Here is an 18,185-nt window from a genome sequence, read left to right as displayed (position 1 = left end):
ATAGGTGAATGAGGTTTGTAGTTTCCAGTGCATTTCCCATGTAAAATGTGTCTTTAGTGTGTTTTTATGAGGTAGTATTTGTGACTCCAGTATGTGCTCATTTATTTAATAAGCACCTGTTCCACTGCAAACACGTTTCTCAGTGTTTCCTACTATGAAGAAATCAAACGTGCTATCAAAACTGCTGTTTGTTTTAGCACTATCACTGTCTTACATTTTCATCATCCCTCGGTTTCCTGTTGTTTTACCATCACTGTGGAGCTTCTGTGACAAAGTGCTTGATCACCCTACCAGCCACATGAGAGGATACAGTTTGTATCCGCTGTGCAGAGACTGTGGCCCACTTAACGCAGCAGACTCTGCCTTCCTCTACCGCTGTCCTGCACTGTGTTTTCTGGCTCTCAATCCACCATCTCTCACTCTCTTTTTCTGTCTCTCAATTAATTTCTCTCATCAAGATGCTAAATTTGCTCCACTGCCGTCCCACCACAAGCTGCTGCAGCCCCTTCATTCTCGGTTAAATTCAGACGAATGAATCTTCCCTGCGCTGATTATCCGGAGATCATCTGGCAGAGCACTATTGCCGGCGGCAGTTTTTATATCTTATTGGGAAGCTGATTTAAAGCAGATTTCAGGGAGGATGGCTAGAATGCTGAGAGAAGCTGTTAGGGAGCATCGAATCTGAGAGAGAAAAGAGGAGGATGACAATAAGGGAAGGATGTAATGAAAGCTGGCAGCACTTCTTTTGCACCTTGAAGAGAGATATTCTTTATACACTGAATTTAAAACATTTCACATGCAGACAAGGGACGGTGAAGTGATTGTTAAGCAGGCAGCGACAGCAGTAAGAAGCCTTTTCCTGGAGCTCTGCCAGGCCACTGCGGGGCTATGGATGTTCCAGCTTGCCACAGCAGGGATGGTTTGGCCTTCAGCCACAGAAATGTAAACCGAACTGTCAGAGGTGAAATGAAATCTTCTCTCACCAGAGAGAGAAACGTTGATTCATTCCAGAGAGTTGTTTGAAAATGATTCAGTGTGTCCTAGTAAATATTAATTCACCAGGCAAGCGGTCAAGCCTGCTTTTTGTTGTCATTTGTATGAATGTCAGAGGTGGAGCCGAATTTTTAAATCTGGTTCATTTAAGTTCACGCCGCCTCAGTAAGGCTTTGTAAGTGCTCGCTCATTTCTAAAGCCCAGCAAAAGGATGAAACGCTGCAGATATTTTTACTAGAATCTGTAATGTCACCTGAGCAGGGCTGACCGATCTCGAGATTTTGCTTAAAAACACAAATCCAAAGATTTTTAGGAGTATCCAGTGAATCGTTGAATAGTTTTTAGAGTAAGCCAAACTAAGGGCATTTTATTTTACTATAATGATGTATGTTCCCTAAAGATGCTTTAATCAATCTGGATAAAACTTGCTATATAAACTGCCTAGGGTACCAGGATTATCAGTATAAAGCTTTTAGGAATTATTATCTTCAGTGATGCTGTTTGTAAAATTGCTAAATGAATTTCCGTGCAGTGCAGTCCATATCTGTAAATAAGTGTTTATCAAACAGTGATGCTGCCAAAAGTGCCTGTAATCGATTACTTTGTATTAATGAATATATAGCTTGCAGAGAAGAACAATAAATACACCTTTTTATTATTATGAACAGCATTTTTTTGACATTTCACTGGCAAAAAGAGTTACATACCGTGATGTAATGGAGATCAAAAGAATAACAGGACAAATTAACATACATGTCTGTGTTTTCATGGATGAGCCAAATATATTATCCACATGGAAGACAAACTCTATTTAAGACATTATAGGCCATTTTAATAAAAATATAAATATACAAAATGAATAACCAATAATTTCAGCGTTTACAAAAGCAGGAGAAAAAACTTGTATCTTGATCCTGTATGCATCATTATAGCCCAACTGAAACGTTTTCATGTCATTTTAACATAATTTATGGACTGGCATATTTGCTTGTCACATATTAAAGATTCCTGATGAAATGGCCCAAATATTTCACTTTAGTCAGTGCATTTAAAAATTAGATTTTCCAAACAAAATGGGAAAATTTTGCTTCCGATTCTTTTTAGTTGATACGGAGCCCTACGGAGCCCCGCAGGGGACATGGGAGAAAAAAAATTAGGACGGACTTTTGCGAGATCTCGCAAAAACAAACTCGGGATCTTGCAAAACAAACTCGGGATCTCGCAAAAGTTTTAGCCGCATTCTTCGGAGGCCGCCAGCTCGAAGCCGACCGGGAGGTCAAGGCACGATGTGCCGGGAAAGCGGTGTTCCTCCCGGCTGTAGTAGGTCTCGACCTCCCGTTAGCTTCGAGATGGTAGGTGTCAGATCTCCGAAAACGTCGGAGCACTTTTGCAAATATGTGATGTCTTGTAAACCGAGCAGATATCTGACGTTTACACAACTACATTCACGCCTCAAAATATCTTAAAAGTTTATTTTGTGACCCAGAAAGAGTAATATTACAACTAAGTAGCTGCCGCCATTGTTGGAATTCAACTTTTGCAAGATCCCGAGTTAGTTTTGCGAGATCTCGCAAAAGTCCGTCTTAATATTTTTTTCTCCCATGTCCCCTGCAGGGCTCCGTAAGTTGATGTGATCGTTGCTACACTCTTTTCAGAGTTGAATTTCATATCATACTGCAAAGCATAGTTTGAGCAGACTCTAAGCAGCTGCTGCAAGCCAGCTCTATAAGGAACAAAGCAACTAAATCATCAGCATACAAATTATTAATAAGGCTCTCCCCCATCATGTATCCTGTATTCTGCTTGTTTAGTGTTTTAGAAAGATCATCCATATAAATTTGACGAGGAAAGGTTGTACTTCTTCCCCACTGGACATGCATAGTTTGATATGAATACTAATAATGCAAGATCCTTATCAGATATGAGGGGGCTTAGTAAATAGTTAACTATGATTAACACGGTCAAAACCTTTGGTCCATCGAAGAAGCACATAAATGCACCACATATACACAGCATATATGCACAAATTAGTGCTTTATTTTTTAAAGCAAATTAATTGTCAATAGTTGTTTTATATTCTCAAAGCCTATCCCCAAAAGATTCTTTCTAATATTTTTGACAGTATGCTACCCAGATAAATTGGGCTGTAGTTTTCTAAGGTGGATATTTGACCAGTTTTGTCCTTGACTAAAGGCACCAATAGAACAGTTAACATGGAGTCAGGTAGGCTGCCATGCAATAACTATCCAGAAAAGTGAGTATGTGAGTAAAAGTGAGATTTGAGTCTGCTGGCAAACTCCTATTCCATCAGGACCACATACTTTGTTTTTGTTCACTGTTGCTGCAAATTTATGCACAAGACTCATGTGTGTGTGTTTCAGTGAAGGAGGGTTAGAAAGTTTGAACCTCTAAATCCGCCCCTTTTGGCTACATCTTCTCACGGTGGCTTTGATTGCACAATCTCTAAATGCTTCATGACATTACTGGGCTTCTGAGACTGTTGCATCAGATGTGTTTCATGTGCGTTCACAATAAGACCCAAATCCGGCACACCAGGGACACAGGTGGGAGGTTGCAAAATATAACCAACTTAAATGAGCTCTCGAAATTAAGGAATAAAGAATTGAAGTCGCTGCAGGGGAGAAAATATGCAACAAAAATCCAGACTGGAAGATAAATGAACGCAGTGAAGTGCCAAGCCTACAGGAGGTGTGCAAGGTCAGGCAGGCATATTTATAAAGAGAGGGAAAGGCACAAGAAAAACAAACGTAACTGAAAACATGTGCAAACAATCAGGCAATCACATGGTGGTGGGAAAAAGCCCAAGACAGGAGGAAATGTGTAGCACATAGACAAATAGTGATATTCATTAATATACACTAAAGACCTAAAACAATACCAGACCATAAAAATTATTTCCATGTGTCTCAACTCTCAGTTAAAATTTGAAAATTACAAAAGAAAGAATTATCATGCCCTGTTTGGGATTTACTCTTCACTGTCTGTCTCCATGATCCCATTCAGAGGGCATCCGTTAAGTCATCTCTCATGTTCTGAATGGATTATCATCCTAAAATGGTGCAGTGTTTAAAACAACCACATACAGTTGGCTTCTTCTGAAATGGTTCCTTAAATAATCACAGTAAAATAAAAACTGATTATATCAGCAAGAGGCAATTTAATTCACATATAATGAGGTGTAATTCCATTGCAGTCACTGTGCACCTATGGTACAGTATTGCGTATCGGTGTGCACTGACTGCAGTCATCAGTAAATCATCTTCTGTTGGTCGGCAAACGGCTTCAGGAAGGATTTTCCTCTCCATTCAGCCTTGGAGCTGTGGCGGTGAAGTTTCTGTTTCCTAGCAACCCCCTGTCCAGCACTTGTGTTTATTTCACACTGTTGCAAAGAAGCTGCGGACATCAGTCTCGGTAAGAAAGAGGGAATTTCTAGACGACATGTTACTCTGGAAGGGTTTCTGTTCCTGTCCCCTCGATTAGGATTAATGGAGCTAATCCAAATTATATTTTTTGTTAAATCAAACGACTAATACAGGGCAGAAAATCTGAAAACTCTGAATGCATCTCAGAGCCGTGTCATAACTCATAAAGATATTTTAGGGCAACTTTTTCCTCATCCCTGTCTGTGATGTAACTACTGATGACTGTTCAGGCTGCCCGGGTGTGAAAACACAGTGTCACTTTCCTTCCGTTAACGTCAGTTACAGGATCATTTGCTAGTGTCCCGTCAGCCTCTTCTTCCTCCCTCAATCTGTGTCTCAAGAGAAAAAGAGTTACTCAATCAATAACTCTGACGATCCTGCTCCTAATCTTTTGTCTGAACTTCTGGCTTTTTCTCCCCTCTTTCCTTGTTTTCTTTAGGTCTGTCTACATCCATCCTTCTTCTCATTACTTGTCTTTCTTCTAGGGATGACGATTAGCTTGTGATTATGAACTGTAAGTGTATTATACATGTTTACTCTTCTGTTCTCCCTGTTTTTCCAGGTGGTGCGGGATCAAATCTCCCACTGTACAGTAAAGTTGCGTCAGACCACAGGCCTGATGGAGTACTGTTTGGAAGTCATCAAGGAAAATGACCCCAGTGGTTTCCTGCAGGTAAGATGGCCACAAGACATCCTTTTTACTTTTACAAGCTACAGCTGAAACAATGAAGTAGAACTGGACGAAAGATTTCTTAAAACAAGGTGGTACAACACCTCCAGCTGACATCAAAAAGTAACTTCTCCGGCTATTACTGGAATTAAACTGTTGGAAAACTGATCCATAATTTCATTAGAAAGACGTAAAATGATGGTTTGCCAAAGAAACCAAATATTTCCAAGCTCTGCTTTTTAGGGGAACAATTTTGCCTTATTAAAATCAAACCTTGCTTGACATCTGTTTAAAGGCAAAAAAAACTTTATGTTTCTTTCTAAAGCTGCCTCTAACTGACGTTTTTGTTCTGATGAGGTGATGAGCAAATGCTGTGTCACACTTGTGACACCAGTCAAGCATTACGTGTTTGGTGACCTTTTTAAATTGATATCTTAATTATTCAGCAAGTGATTTTAACACCATTCAAAATTCTTCATTAGATCATGAATGACAAACTCATTTTACGTCGTGGGCCACGTCTTTGATCTTAAGCGGGTCGAACCAGAGAAACTCCCCTTTCTGTCAGTGTAAAGACATTTAACTATGCATTTAATCCGAAATTCAAAATGCTGATGATAAAGAGAATGAAATAAAAGAAAGAATAAACGTTTCTGTCACTTAGATGTTTATCTATTATTTAATTACTTTAATGTAGTATGAATAGCAAAGGCGAAGATCTTTATCAGGAGGAAAACCTGTAAACCTTTTCATAAGGTTTTCATCTATGGCTCCCTTCGTATGTTCCAAAGCCAGATTGGGGCCAAATTAGAGCCTTTGCCAGGTTGATTCTGGCCCCTGGGCCCTATGTTTGACACCCCTGAATTAGGAGACATATGGGAGAAAACATAGTTTACCTATTATAACTTTTTTTTTTCTTTAAATTTTAATGAGAAACTATCCAAGTTTGAAAACATTTTTTGGAATACAACTAGAAACCTTTTAGACACTTGGTGGAAAAGAAAAATCCCATTATTGCATTTATGGATCATTGCATCTTTATCTGCATTTCTTCATCTGAACGGAGGCTGAAATGTTCTGGCAGGCTTATTATTAATGAGAGATTTAGCGGTAGATTAATCTGTACTGTGTGTCTCACAGATCTCTGATGCTTTGATTCGGAGAGTCCACATGACAGAGAGTCAGTGGGGAAAGGGGACCCTAACCCCCAGGATGACCAGTGACTTTGACCTCACTCTGGACAGTGGACCTCTCCTGCAAACAATCCACCAGCTGGACTTTGTACAGATGAAAGGTACACAGACAGAGAGCCTGATATTTTTTTAAGAACCACTGTTTGCTCTACTTAAATGTGCAAAATTCTATCTAAAACATTTACACTCTTACATTATAAGGCTCTCACTATGTGTCCTTTTATACATATAAAAGTTGTCTTTGCTGTAATGCAGCGTTATATCCACTTGGGGAGTGAGTGTGTGTCTCTTCATACCTCTGTGGGCTGTAATCTGGCCTCGTTTGTCCCCTTCTTAGTCCCAGCTGCTCCCATGCTCCAGCTGGAGGAATGCTGCACTCAGAACAACAGCGCCACATTGTCATGGAAACAGCCACCACTCTCCACCATCACCGTGGAAGGATACATCCTAGAGCTGGACGATGGAAATGGGGGGCCATTCAGGGTAGGTTTCCTAGTGCAGGTACTGTTTTGTCCCTGCAGGCTGGAATTTATCTGTCTGCTTCAGCAGTATTTTTCTTTAAATGAGAACTTTTGTGATATTTACATTTAGATCCCAAAACAAAAAGTGAAAAACAAGACCAGCTAGAGTATAAATCACCTTTATGTGACATGCTTTCCTTCTGTCTGGGCAAAGACTCCATCATTTGATACCAGGGAGGAGACCGGCTCAGCCAGGGGAATGTGGCAGCAGTATTTTGTAGCTGAAATCACTCAAGTTAATGTGTGACAGTCGTACAGAGCACGTCACGTGACAAGGCCCTGAATGACACGGCGTCAGGAGGAAGCATTTGTACCACCGCTAGGATGATCCTGTAGGAAGCGTGATCCGGCATCAAAGCAGTCGCCATACTCTCACAGAGGTTTAGCATGTAATCCATCCTATAAGATACTCCCCACGCTTCTATTCACTGAAGCCCCTGCTTTGTTACGACAGCAACTTATACCTCCTGAGCCATTCCCTGGGTACAATGGCAAAGCATATCTGTGTCTGAATTCTAAACCTCCGTATAGTAGGCCTGTTGATTTTCGCAACAATCAATCTGGGAGGCTTCCTAAAAGTGATATTAACATTCCGGATGCAGCGCCAAGGCAAGAACCTTATTAGTAGCCTACTCGCGGAGTTGGAAACAAATGAGTCATGTTACTTGGTTTGCGGAATAAATGTGGTTTTATTTCAACATAGCCCTGAGGCTCACACTTTGTAAGCAGGCAAGAAAGCAATGTTTAATTAAAAACAGAAGAAGAAGAAGAGAGGGGAAAACAAAATCTTCTTCTTTAGTAGTATGAGTCTCCATTTAAAGAGAGCAAATTAAGAGAGATAAAAGTGCTCCTCATATCTTCCTCTATATATGATCTCCAATATGTAACCTAGGAAAAAAATGTGCGCTGCTTAATTAAAAACAAAAAAAAATCCTCAATAAAAGTCAGTAAAAATTTCCAACTTCAGTATTTCGTTCACCGAATTCCTTCTGTGATTTAGGTGTTGCATTTGTTTAAGCACTATATCACGATATTCCAAGCAAATGATATTTCCGATGATAGGTGATGAAGTTATTTGGGGCTGCCCCTTTATAAATATTTGTCATGAACCAGCTCGAGGTTCAGACAGTTAATGGCATTTAACAGAATATATATTTACTTAAATTAAACGGAAATATGGAGTGACTAAATCTTAAAAAGAAGAATAATTTAACCCAGAACCCAAGCGAAAAAAACAACAAATGTTGAATATGAACACAAACACATAAAGAGGTGATAAAGCAGTCAGAGTGGGGAGGGGTAATGATGGCCTGCTCTTGCTTGCAGACATGTCTGGGCTTGTGTTGTTGATATATCATTGATGTTGTCGCAGGACGCTGATACCATTTAAAAGTTTATACCAATGTTAACATGGACAGTGTGATATGGCGCAGCCATTCTCTTTACTATTACAGCTTTTGGATAACAAGATCAGACCCAAAAAATGTTTCTCACAGTTCTTTTTTTCTGTTCTTGGCCCTGTATGATGTCATTGGGAGCATGTTTCCTAATATGGCTATCCTGGGCACAACACTCTAGCTGTGAGCAGAGAAGCCCCACCCACTTTCAAACCCTCTGTTTCAGACAGAGGCTGATGCCCAGATATAACATCAATAATGACTTTTTAAACTGTGAATCATGCAGAGCTGGGACATATGGAGTCGGAAATTAGTGTAATAGGTCTCCTTTAATAAAAAGAACACAAGCCAATAAAAAGCAGCCTGCAAATCCCCGAAGGCCAACCGCACACACACACACATACATAAACATCTCATCTTCGATATTCTAGTCTGCACTTTCTGTCAGCATCCTCTCATTACTCCAAAAAAAGAAGCACTATGTCCATTATATTCATTATAGCAGCTGGTGCAGCATAATTAAAGTATTTCGCACACCCCCGGCAGCAGTAACTAGAGCTTTTAACTCGAAAAATATTGGACTTTTTCATCCCTGCTGTGCAGAGATCCCTTGCAGATTCTGACTGTGAAGCTGTTGCTTTGCTCAGTGGTTTGTAAGGAGACTAGAAATGGATAGCAGCTATTTCTTAACGTATCCGGTTTTGTTTTGTTTTTCAAACTTATGAAAAGCAGACACTTACGTCCTAAATGCAGACTGTAAGCTAAAAGCAGCTGGTCGTAGTCGTTCACCCTTCAAGTTCTTTTTGTGTTCTGTAATTGTCTGTTTCTTAATTACAAGTGTGGAGTAACATGGTGAGCATTCGCATCCAATCTGCCAACTGATTCACAAACTGTATCTGCTAACTGCTAATTGGTAGAGAGCCATTGCCAAATTGTATTACAGCCTGGAGACTTTTTGTGTTAGCGTGTGATCGTCAACACAAACGCACCAAGACGAGAGTCGTGGCGAATGTTTTGCAGCATCTGTGATGATTTGGTTTGGGGTTTGTGTGTGTGTGTGTGTGTGTGTGTGTGTGTGTGTGTGTGTGTGTGTGTGTGTGTGTGTGTGTGTGTGTGTGTGTTTAAATATTAATTTGCCATCTGGTCTGTGCGTCTCTATAATATAAACTAAAATCCTTGTATTGCTGTACCTGCATCTGATGCAGCACTATGCCAAAAAATTCTGAGGGAAGTTTTCTCTTCCTCCTTTATTCTCTGATTCACTGAGTCACACCTACGCAGCTCCACGCTGAGCCTGGCGAGTTGTGTCCCCATGTCTATTTATACTCAAGTGTGGGCTGCCGTGCCCACGTTCAGTTGTACAAGCTCGCATTCTCTCTTATTACCCTCTCCACCAAATTCAAATGGGACACTCCTCCAGAAGAAATGGACTCTCTTTGGTGTCATAGTTACGCACTTGATGCATCTGCCAGCATAACAGGAAGCACTGTGTGTCTTTACAGGAAGTGTACGTGGGGACGGAGACCATCTGCACAGTGGACGGGCTCCACTTCAACAGCACGTACAAGTCCAGGGTGAAGGCCTTCAATGCCAGCGGAGTCGGCCAGTACAGCAAGACACTGATCATGCAGACCTCTGAGAGTACGTTGAGCCTCATCTCCTTCTTCCTCTTGTTTTCACTGTAAATTTAAATCACTGTGAATCTAGAAAGAGCAAAGACTCAAGTATGAATTGGTGTTTTGTTTTTTTAAGAGCGCTACCTCACTGACAGTTTTGAGCAAAAAGAGAATCAAAATTCAGCCATCGTTTATTTTATATTTGCTACTGAGCAAGCAAGCTTTCAGAACACTGTGCTTTTTAAAATAGAGCTACATGTTGGGTTGCTCAGGCCAGCGCTGATATTAGTTAATTATCAGTGGCAGTGTATTGTATAGGTCAGACGAGAAATAACGAGAAATTGCAACGTCTCCATTTAAACAGTGAGAACAGAGAACATTGGCAATTAGGTTTTTATCATACACAATAAATAAAGATGGTCAAACCATCAGCACGTCCTTGCACAGTGGGACACTGCAGCGCTGCCATATTTTATTGGTGATTTTAATTTCCAACCAGGTTGGGTGCACCACTGGTCGAGCAGCCTCTGGCTACAAATGCTCAGATACTCAGATACTTTTGCTTCACTTCCATTAAGATTTCGCCGTTTCCCTTTTATTTTTAGTCTGCCATTACCACACTGTAAAATGTCCTGCTCAGTTTGTAGATTGATCTTTAAAATAAACACCAAGATTGCTTGCTAGGCAAAATATCATTATCAAATCAATGTCATAAATATCCATGTTGCAGGTAACGGGCTCGTATGCTGCCAGCTCAAAACAAGCTATACCAGCAGGTGGCAAGAGCAAAGAAACAAAGCGAGGAAAGCAAATGGAGCTGGGCAGGCGTGCAAAGGTGTATGTAAGGCAGTAACAGGCAGGAGCCAAAAGCCAGTCGGTATATCTACAAGGGGAGCTAATTAGGGGCATAATGAGCAGATGTGTGTTGGCAGTTAAAGAGGTGAGAAGCACGGCTGACAGAAAGAATACTGCTGATGTTCTTAATGATATAAGAACTGGTAGCTCCCATGACAAGTGGGGGAAATGAATGAGAGGAGGTTTATATTACAGCATTATAACATTTTTTTAAAAGGCACACAGTTAGCTTTTTTATCCCAAGATGGAAAGCTGGAAATTATGATGCTCTACAAACCACCAAGATTTATTCTTAGAGGCAAATATTTTCAGCATTTTTAACACCCACGTGTTTGTCTTCATGTTTTTGTTCCTCAGGTGCAGCTGACATCTTCCCAAATATGCCGACACTTTTCTTGCATGATCTTATCCTGTTGGCTGTATTTCCATTGATATTATTATAAGCTGAAATGTTACAGTGAATTATTTTCAAAGTGTTTTATATGAACATAAAAAAGGGTAGTTACCACTGTGGTTGTAGTTAATGTAACGTCATGCAATGAAGAAGATCTGCGTGCTGGCAAACAGCTGGCAGGTGTTTCTAACAACATTTGTAATATAATCTAATGGCTTACTTACTTTTTTTTTACTGATTATCACAGTTCAGTTACATTTCTTTCTACATTTGGGAGTTTACACCAGAGAAATCTTGATTTAACTCCAGAGAATCTAAAGAAATCATAACCTGCTGCTGCTTGGTTAAACCCTTATATTTTCATTATTATGCTGTATTTACATTATATTATATATTAAGTCTGCAGAGAAAATCTTCTTTCTTTGATGTTCTTCAGACTGACACAAGGCTTTTTGAGTTAGTTAGTTTCATAGGGATTTGAAAGATCCGGAAAAAAGCCTCTGTTGTTTTATATTTCACGCAGTACAATAAATGATCACATTAATTAAAGGCTTCCAAAACACAAGATTTTCATCCAGTGGGCAGCAGCAGGATGTGAATTCTGTTCGAAGGTGTGTTTTGCGCCTTTTAGCCCAAGGGCCTCGAGGAGCAGCTGGATTGTGTATAATCCACCCATGTACCGGCTTTCCCATTAGTTAAATGGTAATCTGCATAGATGGGGAAGCTTGTCATCCATCAGTGGACCTGAAAGGCCCAGACAGCCTCCCTACCTGACACAGAAAGCACTCAGCAGCTGTTGGAGGCGTACAAAGTGATCTAACCACGCAGACGTTTTCAGTGTTGTTGCACCCTTCTTCCAGATCAGATTGTCCTTTTCTTATTTTTCTTATTCAGAACAATTGCTTTGTTTTCATTGTTCCTTCGTTGTTCCTTCTAAGTCTGCAGTGGTTTGTTTCTAGGAGCTCTTTTGTTTTCATTTTGGGGCTCTCCTCTGGTCTTATGTCCAATGAGCTGAACCAGGATCCCTGATCAAATCTGCTTTTTACCCTCTCCACCGCCCTTCCCACCCCTCTGCTTCACTGCTTCGCTTTGCTCTCCTCCTCTTCCTCTTTTCTTTTCCTTTTTTTCTTCTTCACTCCCCCCACCATTTCACATTTTAGCTGGACTCCCTCCATGTGATATTCAGTCTATAGGCACAGGTATGGATGACTCTCCTTGCACACTGTTTCTGCTCTGATCCCCTTCAGGCCATTGCTTGTTTCATCAATGAGGTCTTCACACTCAACCCAGCAGGTGGGCAGTTTGCTCCTCTGTGGGCTGCACTTATTAAACGTGCAATACAAGCCTACAATAAATGTCTTTGCTTTATTTCCTTCGGGAAATAAAGCAGTGTAATGGAACGTCGCTGCACATGGTGACACCAGTAAAAGCAGGTCCACTGGAGCCCAGCAAAAGCCCGCCTGTTTACCTTCCTGCATAGAGATCTTTTACTGTGTCTTTCAGCTGTGAGTCAAGCAGTATTGCAAAATTATCATTAGCATGTGGTTTAAGAAGTTTAAAAGCAATGTGTTGTAATAGAGAAAAGGAGCAGTTCACCTAAAGACAATACAAATTTAACTTATGTAGACCAACACAGCAGAGTCTGCTCTGATAGTGGAGGTTATCAGATGGCTCAAGCAAGCTTGAGTTCACAGTCTAAATGAACATCCACACAGAGTCTTTTACCTTTCACCTTTCACGTTTCTTTTCTTGTTTGGGTGAACTGACCTCTTACTATAATAACTATTAGAAGTTTCTAGTTATGTATTTTAAAGTTAAGTTTTATTTTATTAACAATTTCCTTACCCATAATTATCAAACTAATCTGCTTTTCCATGCAGGAACCGGTTAAGATTTGCAGACTGTTTGACACAAGTTTGATTATCTAAAAGTGGTTAAGCTTATTAAGTTATAGATTAAGTTATGTAGTATAAGTATATAGTTTAGGTATTATTATTCGTGTTTGATCATAACAATGATAGTAAGTCTTCTTCTTGTCTTTCATGTTATTACTGTTCCCTCCATTCAGATATTTTTACAGTGTAACTTCACCTCATCTAACCTTTACCTTCTGGTTTTATGTGGTGTTTGTAAAATCATGATCATTGCCTCTCATCTCGCAGTCACTGATATTATTAACACTAAAAACCTAATGGTACGCATTTCCCTTTGTGCAGTAGCTTGGTTCACCTTTGACCCGGCGTCCGCTCACCCTGACATCATCTTCTCCAACGACAACCTGACGGTGACGTGCAACAGCTATGATGACCGAGTGGTCTTGGGGAACACTGCTTTCTCTCGAGGTGTTCATTACTGGGAAATGACCGTTGACCGCTATGACAACCACCCTGACCCAGCCTTCGGCATCGCTCGGAGTGACGTCCTGAAGGATGTGATGCTAGGGAAGGATGACAAAGCCTGGGCCATGTATGTGGACAATAACCGCTCCTGGTTCATGCACAACAACTCGCACACCAATAGGTAATAAAGAAAGTGACAAGTGATTGTCCATGTACTAATGCAGATGTAATTTCTTCGATCACAAATGGAAGTCTTCTGCTTTTACATGTACAGTATAATAGTGTTTAGAAAAGGGACACCAGTTTTACTTATTAAGCTTGTTGCAGAGGCCTGGGTTTAAATCTGCCCCAAGCTTCCCTGTCAATTCTCAACTGTCCTGTCATAACACAGGATAAAAGGCCACTAAGTAAAATAAAGTTTACTTCTAGCATAAGATTACTGTAGGTGCAGGAAAATGCTTCACTTAAAAAAAGATTCCCTTTTGCAAGATGCTGGAAACATTGTCCAGAGATTCTGGACAATATTGGCATGATAGCGTCACACTGTGTCTGCAGATTTGTCTTAAAGATGATCTATTGGATTGAGATCTGGTGACTCTGAAGACTGTTTAAGTATGGTGAACTCTTCGCCATGTTCAGATTGAGATGATTTGACGTTCTATGTTAACTTGCCAGAAGCAGCCATCATTAGATGGGTATACTTTGGCCATAAAAGGATGTACATGGGCTCTAACGATACTTGCGTAGGCCGTGCCATTTAATTGATGCTCAGTTTGTACTTTGGGGCCTAAAGTGTGCCAACTAAACACACCAAACACCAACATAATACAACCAGACTGACCAAACCACGATTTCATGTTGTTTAAGCCAAATTTTGATCCTAGCAACCGAAATGTCTGTCTGTCATCTGTAAATGAATGTTTAAGTAGCTTTTAAATGTGGTCAATGTGATCATGGTGTAGTTACTTTTATTATTATTAGTAGTAGTAGTAGTAGTGTTACAGGCTACATGATAAATATGAGCACTGATAATATGATTAACAGGCTGGAAAGAATCCAGACTCTAAAGTGACAAAGACTTAAAATAAGTCACTGCTAGATTTTAATTTTTTTTACCATGTTTTGATGGAAAATCTAAGCTCAGAACTGGAGGGTTACCGTGGTAAATTAATAACACGGTTATCCTTTGTTTTTTTTTCCTGTGCCCACACAGGACAGACGGTGGCATCACTAAAGGAGCTACAATAGGAGTGCTGCTGGACTTTACACGTGGGATTCTCATCTTCCTCGTGAACGATGAGCAGCAGGGCCCAGTGGCATTCGAAGGCTTGGAGGGCGCTTACTACCCCGCTATCAGCCTCAACCGAAACGTCCAGGTAGAAAATTTCAGTCCATGCATGCACCAAAGTAACTGCAATCATCTGTTTCCAACTGAATTTACTCTCTAACCTTAAACTTCAGTTCATACCGAGGCATAAAGGCGAAAAGTAAAGTAAAAATGGATATATTTTTTACATCCAAATACTGCAGACTAAATAATGAACCGACTCTGCACGGTATTGCAGAAAACAAGTTTATAGTTTTCCTTTCGATTTTAATTTCTTCTTTCAGTCTTAAATTTGTTCTCATGCTGGGGAAGTGCTGAGCCGCTCTGGGGGATGATGTTTAATTTGCTAATTCTGTCTTTTGCCGGAGCGCCGCAACAAACAGAAAGTGAGGATTCTGCTTGTGAATTAATAAAGCATCACATGAGTTCAGTTATTATTCATTACAACTATCTAACTTTTACAAATATGTCCTCGGGAGATTAAATCTTAACAGAGAAAAAGCTTCAAAGAGTCAACATCAGTGAGAAGCTTTGAATTTCTTTTTTGCTCCCAGTCAGTTTTCTCATTTGTAGTGCTGTATCCAGGAAGTAAAATGCCTCCCAAAGGGAAGGAAAAATAGTCTTCATGCTTTGAGGGAATAGTTCCACAGCTCCCCCTGGAGGAGGAAAAATATATTGAATAGATTTAGTTTAGTAACCCATTTGTGTGTAAATGTGTTTTTCTTTAGGTCACACTGCACACTGGTCTACCCATCCCTGACTTCTACACTCCTGGGGAGGCTGATCCAACTGGCTCAGTGTGCTGAAAACTCAACACCATCCGATTTAAGGAAACCTCCCCAGCTTTCCCGAGGTTCCTCCTGCCAGTCAGAAACTCTTTAATACCCTCGCCAACTCCTTCTTCCCTTCTTCTTCTCTTTTGTTCCTGACCAACTGACCCCAAGCAATCTGGAAGAGGTCCCATCCAGCGCTGAGCCATGCCTTTATCATGCCTAAACCCCGGACTCGTGGTCCATCCTTGGGACACTGTCAGTATGGAGGGTGCCTTGCTGTCTGTACCCTGTATTTTGATATTATGATGTGTTCCAGTTGGTTGAAGAAGAAAATTTCCCAGCTGATGGACTTGGAATGTTTTTAGAAAAGTGTTTATAATGTGGGCTTCAATTAATAGTTTGACATTTTGGGGAAATACACTCATTTGTTTTGCTTTTGTTTTTCCAAGACTTAGATTTGGATTATGGAGCCCATCTTAACATAGCTCATCATAAAGACTGAAAACAACAGGGAGGAAGCTAGCGTGGGCGCCAACTTTCAACCTTTTTAAAAATATTTTGATTTAAATATACATATTTAAATAGAGTGTGGCTGCCCATTTCCCCTTTTTCCTGTCTTTATGCAAAGCTAAACTAAGGCACATCTGGCTGTAGCTTCATATTTAGTGGATAGCCAAGAAAGTGGTGTTGTTTTGTAAATGAGTTTATAAGAAAAAAAAGAGCCCCCATCATACCATCCACATACACTTCAATATATCCTATTTTTCATGCTCATCCCTCTCTTTTCTTTTTCAAAAACATGTCTTTTCCTCCTCATGAACACACTTACAGGGAGGGAGAATGAGAGGTCATGTGTATGAAAGCGTGTGAGGATTGGTTGAGATGGGTCAGCAGCCGTAACGATCCAAGGACGAGAGCAATAGCCTGACTCTCAGCCGTGTCACTGTCATATCCTCGTTCGTATAAATGAAACGCTTTTCTTAGTGGCTTAGCTTGTGTGAACCTTCTGTATCGTTTGTATAAAGAAAAAGGAAAAATTACAGTATCAGCCTGAGATACTCCTGGAAGCGAGGCCTTCATGCACCCTTTCTCTGCAGTGCAGCTCTCAAAACAGGAAAGAGGGGGTTTTGGATTAATATATCATATATATCATTTATAGAAGTGAGTTTGAATAAGGTGCTACAGCAGCTCGCTTAGTTCTGGCTTTTTTAAATGTAGGTGATTGAGTACTGGTAGTTTTTTATTATTGTTATTGAAATGATCTATTACAAAGAGGTGTATAGCTAAATAAGTTATTGATGTTCAGAGTTTTTCAACGAAAGTTCTTCATGTTTCCTTCAGTTGATACATAGCTGTTACAGAAAGAAATGAAACATTTTGTCGTCTTGAAAATGTACTTCAGAGTTTGTTTTCGTGCTGAGGAAGCTTCTCAGTTGAATTTCATTAGAGAGCAACAGGAGAGGAAAGCAGACGCTGGGCTGTTTTTGTGGCATCACATCTGGCTTCCTCAGTGGGCCACAATGTCAGACCAGCAGTTTGATTTATTTAAGATTAAGCCATGCTAAGTGCTAATGTTACCATGACATTATGACAAAGAAAATGCCAACATGCTGTGTTTAGCAGGGATAATGTTTACTTTGTTTAGCTCAAAAGTGTGAACACTTGCTAACAAGCTCTAAAAAAGCACACAAGGTTGAGGTGAGTGACATTAGTTTGCATTTTTTTAGTCAAAAAGTTATATTAGCACCAAATTGTATTAGAAGCTAGCTACAATTACTAATACATTAAATCATGATTAGTTTCAACTGGTTTAGGGGCCCCTGGGGAAAAAAACAGATGTGCATACTCTCTGATTCCCTCAAAATATGAACCCTGCTGCCTCCAAGTTCTCTTAAATTATGGTTAAATTAAATATTAGTTTGTTTTGGAAAGTGCATACCATGATGTACAGTACTATTCAAAACTCTTGAGCCACCCCTGTATTTCTTTACATTTTCCTTCCAATTAACCAGATATTTAAAGCAATAGTTCTCCAGACTTTCTCAAGGCTTTGCTGCTTTTTCACTCATTTTCAGTTGAGCCCTTGTACTTGACCATTTTGAGAAAAATGTTTTTTGTTTGTTAAGCTTCTCAACACTGACCTATCACTAAAACATTTAAAAGACATCTAACTTAAGTGATGAAACAATACTGTGTCTACACAAAGAACCACTTTTAGGCAATTTGTTACTAGTTGCCTGTCACAAAGCGCATCATTTGTTCCAATTTTTTAGTTAAATCTATGAAATATCTTAAACATAACACAGTTTGGCAGATGAAAAATAGTATTTTTGCACCAGGAAGTTGTTTCCCAAAGAGCTATTAGCTGAAAATGTGACATATCTTGGCATGATGTGCAGTGTGTCCTTAAAGCATTTAAGGAAATTGGAAAAAGGGAGGCCTAAAAAACTCTCTACAGCAGATACCAACAGATTTTGATCTAACATGCAATACCATCTGGAAAGCATCTGACTAGCAACAGATCAGTCGCACATCATCAGGAAAATTATCGGTCATGGACTGAACTCCCCAGAGTCCAAACCAAGCAAGATATAAAGAAAAGAGGGGTAGCTCAAGACTAGATTTTTACACTGAGCCCCTCAACAACATAGGACTGGATTGATG

The 18,185-nt window shown here is 40.0% G+C and overlaps 1 protein-coding gene across 7 annotated transcripts in view; it reads left to right on the top strand.

Annotated features, from left to right (window-relative positions):
• Nucleotides 1-17,889, top strand: part of trim9 (tripartite motif containing 9) — a 42,273-nt gene extending 24,384 nt beyond the window's left edge. The window contains exons 4-11 of one of the 7 annotated variants that reach the window (XM_026151508.1): nt 4,999-5,109; nt 6,247-6,400; nt 6,637-6,782; nt 9,720-9,858; nt 12,243-12,281; nt 13,299-13,548; nt 14,635-14,797; nt 15,477-17,889. In XM_026151508.1, coding sequence (XP_026007293.1) covers nt 4,999-5,109; nt 6,247-6,400; nt 6,637-6,782; nt 9,720-9,858; nt 12,243-12,281; nt 13,299-13,548; nt 14,635-14,797; nt 15,477-15,554 — 1,080 coding nt within the window. In that variant the 3' untranslated portion in view covers nt 15,555-17,889. The other 6 variants (XM_026151505.1, XM_026151504.1, XM_026151509.1 and 3 more) reach the window with 6 other exon arrangements.
• Nucleotides 17,890-18,185: the final 296 nt, after the last annotated feature.

The sequence above is a fragment of the Astatotilapia calliptera genome, chromosome 19 (genome assembly GCF_900246225.1).
Source record: "Astatotilapia calliptera chromosome 19, fAstCal1.2, whole genome shotgun sequence".
In the NCBI taxonomy this organism is placed as follows: domain Eukaryota; kingdom Metazoa; phylum Chordata; class Actinopteri; order Cichliformes; family Cichlidae; genus Astatotilapia; species Astatotilapia calliptera.
This window is presented reverse-complemented; position numbering and strand designations above follow the sequence as displayed.